The 16365-nt window shown below is 39.1% G+C and overlaps 1 protein-coding gene across 1 annotated transcript; it reads right to left on the bottom strand.

Annotated features, from left to right (window-relative positions):
• Positions 1 to 294: 294 nt before the first annotated feature.
• Positions 295 to 13747, bottom strand: LOC136771867 (C-type mannose receptor 2). Its single transcript, XM_066724415.1, has 9 exons — positions 13562 to 13747; positions 13086 to 13176; positions 12101 to 12199; positions 8783 to 9130; positions 7992 to 8354; positions 5985 to 6317; positions 4910 to 5251; positions 4322 to 4672; positions 295 to 3828 (listed from the first exon to the last, which is right to left on the bottom strand). The coding sequence occupies exons 3-9, from the start codon at positions 12135 to 12137 to the stop codon at positions 3824 to 3826; spliced, it is 1779 nt and encodes a 592-aa protein (XP_066580512.1). The 5' UTR covers positions 12138 to 12199; positions 13086 to 13176; positions 13562 to 13747; the 3' UTR covers positions 295 to 3823.
• Between the last annotated feature and the right edge of the window lie 2618 nt (positions 13748 to 16365).

The raw sequence follows: 16365 nt of genomic DNA, 5'->3' as shown, positions 1-16365 counted from the left end.
CCTTACAGTGGCCCTGAAGTGCAAAACACAAAAAAAAAAGAAAAACGCAACTGCAAAACGAGAAACACAAATGCAAAAAGAAAAACACAAATGCAAACAGAGAAACACAAAAACAAAAAGCAGAACGCAAAAGTAAAAGCAAGAACACAAATGCAAAATGACAAACACAAAAACAAAAAGCTTTAGATTGCGTCATCTAGAGTCCTGCCAATAGAAACGTTTCCCGCCTCTTCATCCCGCACCTGTTCTGCGCAGCGACGCCCGCAGGCCTGACGTGCTGCTATTGGTCGCGTCTCTGCTCGCTGCTCTGCGCTGGTGAAGCGCTCGGTTTAAAGTGTAAGTGTGGATGCAGAGCCGGAAATCAGATGCTCATGAAATTACAATTATTTTGAATGTCATGCTCGCTTCATTTATTAAAAACACAAAATACAAATAATGACTCTATTGACTGTAAACTCTTTACAGGGAAGTATAATTAGAAGTGGCGGTGCACTGTATAGAGCAACAGATGTGGGTCCTGTACGCTAATTTCATATGTCGACCAAGACCTATATTTGTTAATACAGAATTGAAAAATACCAGCTTTGGGACCAAATCACTTTTAATATCAGAAATAAACAGTGTGTAAACATAGAGCTTAACTCTCATTCATTGCACCAATTATGTGTGTGTTCCTTCCCTGCAGTGTTTACAGTGAACACTGTGCTCATATGTATTAAATGCAGAGGTGTATAAAGTACTCAAAATTGTTACTCAAGTGGAAGTACAAGTACTGAGGAAAAATTTTACTCAATTAAAAGTATCTGGCCAGATTTGTGCTTGAGTAAAAGTAAAAAAGTACCACATTAAAATTGTACTTGAGTATTAAAGAAGTAAAAGTAACAGCAAGAATGAAATCTAGAGATTCTTGTTTAAGCTTTTAATCTCTTAAAACATGAAGTGAATGAACCACATACAAGGTTTTATCCTGCTTTAGAACTGTTTGTATTTAGTTATCAAACTATTAGACTACCATCTAATGCCAGTATGCAACATGCTACTCAAAGTTGTAAAACCTCACATTTAACTTAAGCAGAAGCTGATTTTCAAAATTGTGAGTGTGAAGCCTAGCTCTTTTGGGGCTGAAAAGCAATCCGGCAGTGCTGAAAAGCCTCTCACAGGCAGCCGATGCAGGAAGAGGTGTATTAGTCTTGATAGAGAGCCTGCAAATAGCAGGGAATGTGAGCAGAGACTCCCTGGTGTCTGAAACACAGGCCAGATATCCATCCAACTCTTTGCTGGCTTCATGTGTTGTCGGTTTCAAAGAAGCGAAAAAATATTCATCTTCAGATGAACTGTTGGCCAATTCCTTATTGTGGTCCAAAGGCTCGAGATGCAGTCTGATGTAGTCCATGCCTACAAGCAGAGTGAGCAGACACAGAGAAAGATTTGGTTGAGGGGCTTCTGGGAACACATTTTATGGGTTTTGTCATTAACTACATTTACGTGCAGTTATCTACATCTAAATGTCTAAAATCTTTAGCATAAATTCTAACAGCATTTCCAAGCCACATATGATATGAGACTTTTCTTTCAAGAAACACTGAGGGATAACTAGAACCTGCTGCATGAATACTATATATCACTATGATGATTCAAAGCAATACTGCTACAGGCGCCAAATTTCCCGTGGAGCTACTAAAGTTACCATAGCAAATAATTTACAGACGATTACAAATGCATTCCTAACATTTTATTACGTGAGTATTATATTGTCAATCGCATGCATTGGTGAAAATAGGCCTACTACACATATAAAAGGTGCGCTGCGTCAAGGTCAAAACATGCAAACAAACAAACAAAAAAAACTATCAGTAAAACAAAACACTTAAAGTACTTACCTCAATATGCTTCCTTAGGTTTGATGGCGAACTTTGAAGGCTGATATTTCCTTATTAAGCGGGAGACAAAGGACACATTTCATCTTGTATGAATCCTTATTAATACCACTAAAATAAAAGAATTGATCCTCTGGCTGATTTTTGGACTGTGCTCGCAGCTGAATCATGTTCTTCCTCCATTTTCTTCCACTAATTAACTGTTATAATTTCTCTAATTTCCAGGTCAAGCTGTGCATTGTGGTAATAGATGTGACATGACGTCACTTCCAAAGGACCAATGAACATGTCTGACCAATTTCATGGAATGCGAAAACGAATCTCATTGGCAGAATAAATAACATTTAAATTAAACTGGGCATCAGCGCAATTCAATTGGTTTGGTAATAGCAAGGGAAAAAAGAATGAAGTGATCTCCAAAAAATAAGTACTTCTTGACTGTAAATTAAATTGTAAGGAGTAAAAAGTACTTTACAAAAAATGTAATTAAGTAAAAGTATTGATTTTTAATTGTACTCAAGTAAAGTAAAAATTCCCAAAAATAATACTTAAGTACAGTAATCAAGTAAAATTGCTCTGCGCTGGAGACGCGACCAATAGCAGCGCGTCAGGCCTGCAGGCGTCGCTGCGCAGAACAGGTGCGGGATGAAGAGGCGGGAAATGTTTCTATTGGTAGGACTTTAGATGACGCAATCTAAAGCTTTTTGTTTCTGTTTCACGTTTTGCGTTTTTCTTTTTGCATTTGTGTTCTTGCTTTTGCTTTTGCCTTCTGCTTTTTGTTTTTGTATTTCTGTTCTTCCTTTTGCATGTGTGTTCTGCTTTTTGTTTTTGTGTTTCTCTTCTTGCATTTCTGTTCTTCCTTTTGCATTTGCGTGGTGCTTTTTGTTTTTGTGTTTCTCCGTTTGCATTTGTGTTTTTCTTTTTGCAATTGCGTGTTTCTTTTTGCTTTTGTGTTTTTCACTTCAAGGCCACAGTAGTACCTGCTCCAAAACTGCCATTATCGTTTGGTTCATTTTAGCCAAATTATATCCCCCAGAAACAACTCCAGGGCATATTTTGATCTCTTTATATAGCCTTAACCATCAAGTGAAATACAATTATTGTGGCTCCGCGTGCAAACTGTGATTCTAATTTACTTTTTAATATTAACTTTGTGTTAATAATGCTAATATTAACTTTGTGTATTGTGTACTTGACTGATATTTCAGGAACATAACCTGGACATTTACACAGGTTTCTATGGGAATGTGTTTCTAATAAAGCGATTTCACTCAACATAGTGATTTCCAGGAACATAACTACAGCAATATTCGCAGATTACCTGTATATACACGTAATTTTATACACGTTACTACAGTCTCTTGAACACATCACCTGGATTCTACAAGTTTGTATATCTAGTAAGAAAACGTTATATTTATGTGATCATTTCATTTATTTTACAATGTTGCCACAATGTTACTTCGTTAACTGGGATGCTTTATAAACATTGGAGGGAACACACACAGAGAGAGTTGACATCACTGAGAAGAAATTAAAACTAAATAAAAGAAATGGGAGATAAATTGGGGAAAGAAAACAGCCAAAAATTCAATTATCTTTCTAAGTAAAATATCCGGTTCACATACAAAGATCATGCCTGTGACATGAGTTCTACACGAGTGAAAGATCAAATTCCACACTGATCAAAATGTATGATATAAAATGCTTCACATGAAGCCATTAGGCAAAGCCGATACATTTACTGGAAATCACTGTTTAACTTTTTTCTTACCCTTGGAGGTCAGAACAAAACAGCCTGGGTTACATAACAGATAACTATTGATTAAGGTCAGTTGCAGGGTGAAGTGGGTCAGTCTGATTCTAGTTGTTCTCCGCAGTGATTCCAGGCCGGCGCTCTTGCAGTTGCGTTTCAGCTGCTCTGTGACCCACAGGGGGCGCTCTGCTCACTCTGAGGGACAAAGACACAGAGTCAGGAGGAGCTCTGGACACACAGCACCTCCAGGCACATGCAGAGTAAACAGACTTCTTCTGTGAGCGCTTGACATTTGATAAAAACTGAGATCCCTGTGTGCTGGTTAAACTTTCTGTATTGAAGAAACAATACAAGTGTTAAACTGGACGAAAGCCTCTACAGGATCGTTATTTAAAGCTATAACCTCAGCTGTGAAGAGGACAACACAACTACAGAAGGTGTTTTTACACAGATTATATATACATAGTTATATATCCATTGATATGTTTACAAATCATCTGCAAAATGTACCCTATTGAATAACGGTATGATGATGTCACCAATAACTCATGCCAGTAATTGTTCTGAAGGCTTGAAGTTTTGAATGCATGAATACCATCATATTCATGACATAAATAGTATATAATTGTACCCTTCATTAAATCCCAAGTATTATGAACACTTTAACCCTGAGGAGCCAGTTCAGTACCTCTCTCACAGATGAACCTGAGCTTGTCCTCACAGTCTCGGTCACTCCAGGAGCCTGTCTCTGTATCCAGGGCAGCACAGTGCTTGTCCTGTACGTCTTGGGGTGCCTCCCCACCACTCCAGTTCCCATAGGTCAGAGTCTCTCCGCTCACCCAGAACCAGAATCCCCAGATCCGGCTCTGTCTCAGGCCCAGCCAGACCTGGGAGTCCTGGCTACTGCTGGCCACTTCCACAGCATACCTCTGCTCTTTGAAGGAGCGGATTTCAGCCAGCTCAGACTGGTTAGACTGGCAGTGGGTCAAGGCATCAAACCAAGTCTTTGACTCATTGACCAGAATCAGCTCTCTGGTGTCTGAAGGAGAGAAAGGGTATTTCTATAATCATTATTCATTTTCCCAAGACAAAAAATGTAATCATTCAAGGAAAATTAATACAATGAGAACAACGTATGTGATGAGAGCCACTCAACCCTTATCTGAGCCCTTCATTGTCTGTTCAGTCCTTGAGCTACACAAACACAGAGAGAGGAAGGGGAAGCATTTTGTTAGAATGTGCTCCTTCAGAACAAAAGGCAAGAATTAGTCCATACCATAGTGACATATGAACGGTCTTTCCTCAGTGCAGTTGGCATCGGTCCATTGTCCTCTCAGTGTCCCATTCACCATCACTCCCACACACTCCTCTCCACCTGGCTTCCCTTCCGCCCAGTTCCTGAAGTGAGCCGTCCCCTGGGCTGACCACTTCCACGGCTTGTTGTACAGACCCAGCCACACCTTGACACCCTGCACTGTCTCACTTGCGATCATATTTGCGATCTCATCATTCTCACTCTGGCTCCTCACACTGAGCAGCTCTGTGTGATTCTCTCTGCAGTGTTTCTGTGCCTGAGGCCAGGTCTTGTATTCCCGAATCAGGGTGATGTTAAGGCAATCTGAGAAACAGACCATGTCTGGTGGTTATTCCCGCACTGCTATATTCATTTAACAATCTTCTTTCAGATTATGCTTTCATTGTTAAAAATTCAAGTGAAAAAGTAATGTAGTGAGAGCCATATCATCTCACAAAGAGACTTACAGCCACATGATTTCAATGTTAGGCTCCTAAAAAACTCTTTATCACTGAAATCAAAGCTTCCATTGAAGTGTGTATTTATATGAAGTTGAAAACACAAGCCAAACAAAAAAGAAGCAAAATGACCCTACTTGCATTGTATCTATTTTTCATTTTTTTTAAATGTGTTGCTCCCTCTGAAAGAAACACCTATTTTTGATTTTGTAAAATTAGTTTAATGATTGATAAAAAACTGGTGAAACATGAAATCAATTAGATATTTATATAGTTCAACCATTAATTTTTTTTATGATTTGCTTGTACATGATTCACTACATCTGAGAAATTGGCTAATTTATTGATCTATGTATCTGCTTATGGCTCATTACTATGCGATGTGATAGAAGTTGGTGAGTCTTTATACCAGATTGATTCTCTGTTGATCTGGAACACAAATGCTTTCTGTGCTTTTGAATACATTGTGATGAAAACACTTTATCTCAGTACCCGCATGACACCTAGACTACTGTGAGACAAACACTCACCTTTATCTGCTTCACTTTCTACAGGTAGTTATATGACATTTACTATATAATGAAGAGATCTGTGTCTACCTGAGGTGTTACACAAGAAGTAGTTGCTCTCCCCGCAGTATCTCTCTTCCCATTGTCCCTCTGAGTCCAGGGTCACACACAGATGCCCTTGTGTCCAGTTGGAGTAGCCCACAGTCTGCCCTTTGGAGGCGCTCTCTGATTTGGGACCCAGCCCAATCCAGGCTCCAGTTTCTTTAGTATTATTTGTCAGTGATAGAAGCCGGTCCTGCTGCTCTTTATTGTACACTGTGACCAAGTCTGAGTGATTTGCTCTGCAGTAATTCCGAGCCGCTTCCCAGCTCAAATGAAATTGTATAAATCTGTACTTTTCAGGTGACCATTCCTCTACGGTAGCTGTGAAACAGTTAAAGACATAAATTACAGAGCTGGTCCCCTAATCCAGCTGCAATCCTGACTCCAGCCCTGCTGTTCTCAGTTCTAACAATTGTTCTCTGATTGCGGAGGAATCCCAGGTAACGCTCTCTCTGTTTCACACTCAGTGTGGAACTCAACAGAAGCTCAGATTTCAAATTCTACTAATTTAATCACATGAGATTAGTTTCACATCAAGTGAATACTGATTATTTCACACTTGTGACTGGTAGGGTAGCACCAAAAAGTCAACTAGTTGAGTTGTCGACTAATTACAGGTGTTGTCGACCTCAGTGCTTGTACTCGACTAACCAGAAATGTCCATTCACACTATTTGCTAAAGTAGCGGATATTATGTCAACATCAAAAGAAGCGCAGATTTCCGTAGTTCTGCACAGATATGCAGAATTCCACTGATCCAAAGCGATCCTGGTTTAGTGTGGATTTAAAAGAAAAACCAAGACAACCCTGAATTCACAGTTTCAGAAAGTGGTAAAATACAATGAAAGCACATCATGAAAGAGCACCACAAAGGAAAACACTGCTTCAACCTGTCAGCTGAAAGTCAAACTAGTGGTACTGCAGTCTGGTAAGTGACACATTTTCTGTGTGGTTCATGACAATGCCAGCAATGTAATACTGTTTTTGTTGTGAAAGGAAATAACTTATGATGGTATATCTTTATGTATTTTGTTATTTTCCACGGCGAGCTATGCAATTGAACATACACATTAGGCATTGTTTGAACAAATGTTTTTTTTTTTTTTTAAGTAAATCAGTAATATGAATATTAATAAATAATCATCATCATAGGTTAAATAATTCTAAAGACCAGGGTTTAACAGCAATGCATTTGGTTTTCTTTATGTGTTGTATTTGTTGCTTTTCACTATGTCCAGCCAGTCCAGTTTAATTATCAAAATGGAAGTCATCATTTTTGGTAAAGAGATTTTACTTAGCATTATTAATCTCCATACATCAAAGAAATACAAAATAAAATTGTGAAATAATGCGTTTTATTTATATATATTTTTTTAAGCACCAATCCAGAGTAGTTGACTAGTTTGATTAGTTTACCCTTAACTAATTGACTACATAAAGTTAGTAGTTGTTTAACAATCCACATCCTATACAAATGTGAACAGGAATAGAGAGGGAACTGCCCGCAATCCCTACTGAGAGCTGCTTCTGCTGTTCGGCTACTCTGGGCAATCCTACAGATCTGTGCCCTCAGTGCTGAAGCGGCCCATCCTGGTCTGGGACTCTGGCTGTGATCTCCAGGTGCACTGCGGGACATCAGAACTGCTCTCACATAGACAATAATGATCTGAAAGCCTCGGCCACTTGTGCTATTATTGAACACAGCTGTGGCTACTGTTCCTGATTGCCTTGTTATTTATCTGTTTAGTTGCCTTATAATTCCCTCAAACCCTGTCAATCCCTTAGAAAGGTATTTTTAATTGATTATCCCTTTAAATCCATTTTGACAAGAATTTTTAATTCCTTGAGTCAGGACTGTGTAATAAACTGAATCTTGTTGTTTGGTAATTGCACTGAACTATGCTGCACAATATCACGTTTGAATTAAACTGAATGTGAACTCTCAGTGAGGCAAATAAACACACTGTCCAGCCTTCACACATATCTGAGACTCACCATTACAGCAGAAGAAAGGTTTAATGCCATTACATCCAGCATCGTTCCATCTGCCTCTGTGTCTCTCAGGACCAGCTGTATCCTGTAAATATATCTCCACACAATTCGAACTGCCTGCATTATTAGGCTCCCCACTCTGCCAGTTACGATACCAAGAGTGATTCCCATCAGACCAGTGCCAGCCGTCCTGGAACAGAGCGATCCACACAGTGTGATTCTGTGCTGCCTGCTTTACATCTTTATACTCCTGATCTGCCTCTATTCTGAGCAGCTCTGTGCACATCTCTCTGCAGTGTCTCTGAGCTGCATTGAAGCTCTGGTCCTGCATCACAAGGATGTACGTCTTACTGGTCTTTTGTTTCTCTGAAAAGACAAATTGTGTACATCACTGTGCAGTGCGTATCAGCAGTTAATCATTATTCCCTTTGTTTCACTTATTAGTACACACACAATACATTACCTTAATGACAACTGCAGCTTACTAATGCGATGCTCTTATTTGGAAAGCATGTTCCTAATTAAATTGAAAACATTGCAAAAATGAATGAATACATGTTTCATAATATTACTGTTCAATATTGATATAAACATTGTGAAAGTGAATCCAAAGTCAGCGAGCAGGAAATTAGATTTTTTTAATGTTCTGTCTGTATATCTATTGTGAATCTGCAAATAAATACATAATAGTTGAATCCAATAATCTTAATCAGGGAACAGGAATTCATATTTATTATTGTCTGTTCGTCTATTTTATACATTTGTATATTCACTTGCGCCCAGTGTGGCCCTACCTTGTGTCTCACAGATGAAGTAGTTTGTCTCCTGGCAGCTTCTGTTCTCCCAGCTTCCCTCTGTGTTGAGAGCAGCGCAGGGCAGGTGACTCTTCCAGTGAGTGAATCTCAGCTCTTCTCCGTCAGACCACTGCCAGTTCTCTCTGCAGTCTCGGCGCAGCCCGATCCAGGCTGTCTCTGTGCCAGGACTGTGTGTGACATTGAGGAGCTGGTCTAGTTCTTGTGCATTGTCAATGGAGGCCAGGTCAGTGTAATTGTCTCTGCAGTACATCTGGGCTTCAGTCCAGTTCAGGGTCTTGTTAATAAAGTAGAATTGTCTGAAGTGGCAGGATCCAAGAGGACAGAGCACTGGGAGCAGAAACACAAAGAGGATGAATTTAGATCACATGTAGGGATCTGTACGATACTCTGTGAAGTTCAGGACAGAACAGGTGTACTGAATAACAGTGCTATGATGTCCCTCTACCATAACTTGTAAACAACCAGAAACAGACCTGGGTTCCCAGCATTAGATGGTAGAATAGCTGTCTTTCCCCTGTATAACTATCAGAGAGTGTATAGAGTCACAATTTCAAATCACTAATCAATAAAACCTACTAATAAAACGAGTTTAGAAATAGGTAAATGTAGGCATTTCAGTTTAGCTGAATTCAGACTGAACTTCTTTAACAGAGATTTCCTTTTCTAAACCACTTCACACAATAACTCATTTGCAAAATAAAACGAAACCGAGTGTAGCATCATATACTATTAAGTTATCATATCAATATAATGTATCTTACATGATTATACCCATACTGCTCAGATACACATGTAGAATGCATTTGCTCACAGATTATTATTATGATTATTATTTCACATTAAAGGAAACGCATAGCTTATTTTATCTACAGGAGAAAATAAACAATAAAAACAAAGAGTACAGGTTCACAAACAGTCCCTACCCTATGTTGTCCTTGTCTTAAAGCACTTAACCTCGTTGGTGCACATATTTTTACACAGCAATTTTAATCCAAAGGAATAGATGCAGAGACAAAATAATGTACATAAGTCTAAGTATTTAAGTAAATATCAACAGGATCGTCTGATGAATATAGAGGGGATACTAGTCACACTGCTACATCTCTGTGAGGAACAATAACACTGGAAGTGTTGTTGTCTTTCTGTCAGGATATGATTGTTTACAATCCTCTCTCCACTGGGCAGGGACTTCAGCACTGCAGACAGAGGCAGCAAGAGCAGCATATATGCGTGCTATGTGAACAAGCGCTTTTTTGTTTTGCATAGTTACACAGAAGTCTAGTGTTACAATATTCCTGTGTGCATTTCTATGAAGAGGACTATCTGTCATATTCAAGTATATTCAAATGCTTTCTACACTATTCTTATTACTCCCAATAGGATACAAAAACACAGCTCCTCTTCCAATCTATATTTCCCACCAAGGCTCTGAGGGTGGGCAGAGATGGTAAGAGTAAATGATCTAAGTGACTATGAAAGACGGTTATTATTAGAGTACCATAGGCACTGGCCTACAGAGATATGGAAAAAAGTGATATGGTCAGATGAGTCATCCTCCACCATATTCGTGACAAGTGGGTGAGTGCACCAAGTGTGGCGACACAAGGAAACGGTGCAGGCCTGACTATTTGACCCCTACAGTGAGGGGGGTCGGAGGCATTTTTTGGCATGGTTTGGGTCCACTTGTCCCCTTAGAGGGAAGTGTCACTGCAAATCATTACAAAGTTATTCTGAGTCATCACCTTTATCCTATGGTGACACATTTCTATCCTGATAGGAGTGGTCTCTTCCAGGATGACAGTGCCCCATCCACAGGGCATGAGGGCTCACTGAATGATTTGATGAGTATGAAAATTTTGTGAATCATATGCTATAGCATTCGCAGTGACCACATATCAATCAAATTGAATACCTATGGGAGATTCTGGACCAACGTGTTAGACAAGGCTCTCCACCACCATCATCAAAACCCCAAATGAGGGAATATCTTTTGGAAGACTGGTGTTCATCCCTCCAGTAGAGTCCAGAGACTCATAGAATCTGTGCCAAGAATATTGAAGCTGTTCTGGTGGCTCGTGGCACCCAACACCTTACTGAGACACCTGATGTTGTTTTTTCCTTTAATTTGTAACCCGATTGTGTATATATATATATATATATATATATATAATTATTTAAAAAAGTATAAAATTGTAAAAAACAAAAATGCACTATTCTTTCACCACCTCTTTTTTAATTTCACTTTGCCCGTTAGTGCGACTATCATTTTGTGACATGAATGTATTTGTTAAAGTGCCATCAAACTTTCATTTAAAGTATCATTATTATGAAATGTATCAATTTCCTCTGAGGGAATAGAATAATCCACTGAGGAGCCTCCCCTGATCCCACCTGACAGGTGGGAGATGCTGTCTACTTTTCCCTTTAAGTGTTTTTTCCTCTAGAGGGTGATCTATTTTCATATACTATATATGAAAATATGAAAATAGATCACCCTCTAGAGGAAAAAACACTTAAAGGGAAAAGTAGACAGCATCTCCCACCTGTAAACAGTCCCTAGTCACCGATGTTGTAAAAACATTCTTGATTTATTAAACATTTGAGAGATAATGAACAATATGATGCTTAAGCATTTCGACTCATTTCATCTTCCTCAGAGCATCATAAAAAAAAGGATGGGCAAGTCTCTTAAAATCTCATATCAATTACTCTAATTAATTGCAATACTGATGGTAGTTTTGCTAATACATTTAATGTATACATTTCAAATTTAGAAATAGAGGATATAACTATCAAATCTGATATATACTATCTGATATCAATTATTCTAATGAAAACCATTCCTATACCTACAACTCAATTGTTTTAGTTATAAGTGAAATTTGAGACCACCTGACCACCTGACCATCTTTCTTGAAGAGACTCTCCTGGCATGTTCCTCTTGGAAGGACTGCCGACATGTGGTCCCTCTGTCTGGGCAATGTGTCTATGTTGGTGTTTTGTTTGAGTCGAAAACGCTCAGCACTGTGGGGCATTACCCCCCCAAACCTAAAACACTCCATTAATCTATTTTTCTCATTAATAAATGCTGATACTGCTGTACCTAGTCAGACAGCATGTGTCTGTTTTTTTGTACTGCAATCCCAACTGCTTTTCCAAGGAGAAACAACGGACTGTGCTGCAGTTGCTGTAGCGAGTGAAGGCAGTGAGCTGTAATAATCCTGATAGCAGTGCTTGGGCATTATTAGAGCAGCTGTGCTGTGGAGAAGGATCAGTGCAGACACATCCAGAGCTCACCTGTCAGCAGGAGGACGAGCCACCCCTTCCCCTCCATGGCAGCAGGTGTATCTGGAGACACAGACGCACGGTCTCTTCTCTCTGGGCTCAGCTCTGTCTCTGGACACACAGGAGAGGCCGGTTAGACAAGCAGACAGGCAGCCAGTGGCTCAGTCAGTCAGTGGAATTGCAAAACGTATTATGTTAATTCCACAGGTCTTCTCTTGAGTTGAATATAAGTATCCTATTGTACCCAGGGGAATTTAAAAAGAGCCAATCAAATATTTATACACTTCAGTTAATATTGCATATTATTATTATTATTATTATTATTATTATTATTATTATTATTATTATTATCTTATTATTATTATTGATGTTGTTGCTGTTGTCTCACAAAAAAGAAACAAGTCTGTTTCAGTTGAGAAAATAGTATATTGAATTGTTTTATTATTCAAATGCTCATAATTGATATGTATTTTGCAGCTATGCATGAATAAAATCAATTAATAGAGTGCAGTAAACATTGCTGATTCAGCGCTGCTAGTTGGTCACTGGCGTCTGTGAGTCTGTTGAACACGGACACCAAGCTGCTGCACTGGATTGAATGGGCTGAAGTCCCTTCACTGACAAAGAAATGATCAGTCTATTCCTTTTGAAATTTGTTGTTATTCTGTCTCTCACTGTTAAAATACACCTACCATTAAAATTATAGACTGATCATTTCTTTGTCAGTGGGCAAACGTACAAAATCAGCAGGGGATCAAATACTTTTTTCCCCCACTGTATATTATATATATATATATAAAGTTTACGATCATTTGTTTTCTTCTCCTGTATTTACCCCATCTCTCTCTCTCTCATATATATATATATATAAATTTACTGCTAGTATTGTTCAGTGTAATATCTGTTATGTTATCAATATGAGACTGAACGCTATGAATATCTGACTGTGTTTCTGTTTCTAGCACTAGTAGCACTACTGACAATGGTGAACCCTTACCTGTCAGGGCAGCGATGTTGTCTCAGTCTGTCTGTCCGCTGCTGTGAGGTGAAGGTGCTGCAGTCTGATGATCTAATAGTAAACTCTCTCTCTGTCGTATGAGATTAGCATATGAACAAACACACACACATACACACACAACATGCAAATCTGGAGCCACTGCACACGAAGGTGTTATTGTTGAATTCCCCCGTATCTAATGACAAGCCTGTTCTCAGACTTCCTGCTGAACAAGAGAAGTTGCACACAGCAACAGTATCCATTTTAGAGTAATTTTATTTCATGAAGTGCTTCATTATTTATATTGTTATATATATTAAATGGTCATTAACATGTTTACTACAGTCCTGAAGATACACAGAACCAGAGGTATTTGATACAAAAACTTTAGGTCCCCTCACAAAATGCTACAATAGGACAAATACTCAGCAATGAAACTAGAATTGTATAACTAAAAATAACAGAATTTGTGGGACCTGTTTCATTGATTGATGACTGAGAGAGCGGTGTTGTTGTGGGTCTTAGTGCAGGAGACAGGACAGCCGCTGGGACGCACAGGCGCTGGTGTAAACTCAGCAGTGTGGACTGTAGACCAGGAGCTCTGTCTCAGCTGTCAGCTCTGGACATCACTGCCTGTTTCACCAGCTGATAAAACACATCTGTAATACTGCAGAGTGGAGTAAAACTGTAGTAACTGCACAGAAGGCATGAATATTTATAAATTTAGTAATCTAGTAATGCCGTTACAGTGAGGGAAAGAAGTATTTGATCCTCTGCTGATTTTGTGTGTTTGCCCACTGACAAAGAAATGATCAGTCTATAATTTTAATGGTATTTGAGTTTTAACAGTGAGAGACAGAATAACAACAAAAAAATCCAGAAAAACACATTTCAAAAAAGTTATACATTGATTTGCATGTTAATGAGGGAAATAAGTATTTGACCCCTTCGACTTAGTACTTAGTGGCAAAACCCTTGTTGGCAATCACAGAGGTCAGACGTTTCTTGTAGTTGGCCACCAGGTTTGCACACATCTCAGGAGGGATTTTGTCCCACTCCTCTTTGCAGATCCTCTCCAAGTCATTAAGGTTGCGAGGCTGACGTTTGGCAACTCGAACCTTCAGCTCCCTCCACAGATTTTCTATGGGATTAAGGTCTGGAGACTGGCTAGGCCACTCCAGGACCTTAATGTGCTTCTTCTTGAGCCACTCCTTTGTTGCCTTGGCTGTGTGTTTTGGGTCATTGTCATGCTGGAATACCCATCCACGACCCATTTTCAATGCCCTGGCTGAGGGAAGGAGGTTCTCACCCAAGATTTGACGGTACATGGCCCCGTCCATCGTCCCTTTGATGCGGTGCTGTTGTCCTGTCCCCTTAGCAGAAAAACACCCCCAAAGCATAATGTTTCCACCTCCATGTTTGACAGTGGGGATGGTGTTCTTGGGGTCATTCCTCCTCCTCCAAACACGGCGAGTTGAGTTGATGCCAAAGAGCTCGATTTTGGTCTCATCTGACCACAACACTTTCACCCAGTTCTCCTCTGAATCATTCAGATGTTCAGTGGCAAACTTCAGACAGGCCTGTACATGTGCTTTCTTGAGAAGGGGGAACTTGCAGGCACTGCAGGATTTCAGTCCTTCACGGCGTAGTGTGTTACCAATTGTTTTCTTGGTGACTATGATCCCAGCTGCCTTGAGATCATTAACAAGATTCTCCCGTGTAGTTCTGAGCTGATTCCTCACCGTTCTCATGATCGTTGAAACTCCACGAGGTGAGATCTTGCATGGAGCCCCAGACCGAGGGAGACTGACAGTTATTTTGTGTTTCTTCCAGTTGCGAATAATCACACTAACTGTTGTCACCTTCTCACCAAGCTGCTTGGCGATGGTCTTGTAGCCCATTCCAGCCTTGTGTAGGTCTACAATCTTGTCCCTGACATCCTTGGACAGCTCTTTGGTCTTGGCCATGGTGGAGAGTTTGGAATCTGATTGATTGATTGCTTCTGTGGACAGGTGTCTTTTATACAGGTAACGGGCTGAGATTAGGAGCACTCCCTTTAACGGAATGTTATTGCCTTTTGTTTTTGTAAGCATCGAATTTCTCCTACTCAAATAAACAAAAAGTGATAATTTTGTTTAGTAAAGTGTGACTGGCATGTCCCATGAGATTTTAACACCACCCTATCAAATGTTTAGAACAGTAATTAAATGCATTTGAAACTAAAATATTGTCCAATACAGCATGCAAATGGCAAATGCTTGTAATTTGTAATTGAGATACAAGCTTGTTTGTTTTTTCTTTCAACCCTTGTCTGTTAGTATGGCCCTTACACTAATTCCTAGAAACTATAGCTTCTATGTAATCTTTACACATTTGCTATTTCTTTCAATTTCAAATACAAGTCAAGAGCACATTCACGTGTCAGTGGAGTTAGGAAGTGTTTTATTTTTCTTTTACCAAGTTCAAATAGTTCAGAATGTTTTAATCTCCACAGAAGCAAATCTCTTCACAGTGAGCTGAAAGTTGCTGAAGCTGTTATTCAGACACTCCACTGCCACAATCCCTCAATTGAAACCTAAACAATATATTACAATTACACCAATGATTCACTGTTCCCGTGCACAATTGCACTGCTACACAAGATTAATCTATTCCATGTTCAAATATAAGCTAAAACAAAATAAGTAACAAAACAAAATTTGGATGTACTTATTAATATTTAAAAAACTACAACAGAACATTGGTATGGCAGTTTGTTTTCAGTTGGTTTGTTATAAGAAGCTAATATTAGAAATAGTTTCCCCACTTGTTTAGTCAAGTATTATAAAAAATAAACTGGACCTGTGTGGCAGGTTAAGTATCTCATTAGGAATTCCGGATGGACAAGCTGACATTCTCTAAGGTCAAGTTCTGTACTGGTTGCAGAGCAGCTTGTATTCATTTAAATCCTTTTGGAGGATGTTAACAAAAGCAAAGCACAGAAAACACTCCTGTTCATGGCTGCCATTGAAATAACCTGCATCCTTCAAGTCTAGGAGCTGCATCCAAAACTGGGTGCTGAAGATATGATGACATTTATGTTGAGTAACTAACTCACTTGTATGACACATTGTTTTAAACATATTGTGTGAAAGGTATTTGAATTTTAATAAATTATATGCAAAGTTTATTTTAAAAGTACAAAAACAAGGAAAGGGTAATCTACAGTACCAAAGTTCATATAAATGCATTTATGCATTTTAATAACAATTGTGTGCACGACTACTGCACAATGTAATCA

The sequence above is a fragment of the Amia ocellicauda genome, chromosome 15, assembly GCF_036373705.1.
Source record: "Amia ocellicauda isolate fAmiCal2 chromosome 15, fAmiCal2.hap1, whole genome shotgun sequence".
NCBI lineage: Eukaryota > Metazoa > Chordata > Actinopteri > Amiiformes > Amiidae > Amia > Amia ocellicauda.
This window is presented reverse-complemented; position numbering and strand designations above follow the sequence as displayed.

Coding starts and splice junctions, on each gene's coding strand:
- LOC136771867 (XM_066724415.1), bottom strand. CDS start 12,137: ATGGAGGGGAAGGGGTGGCTCGTCCTCCTGCTGACAG. Junction 6,318..7,991: donor ACCTTTCTTCTGCTGTAATG/GTGAGTCTCAGA, acceptor ACTGTTTCACAG/CTACCGTAGAGGAATGGTCA. Junction 5,252..5,984: donor CTTCTTGTGTAACACCTCAG/GTAGACACAGAT, acceptor TCTGTTTCTCAG/ATTGCCTTAACATCACCCTG.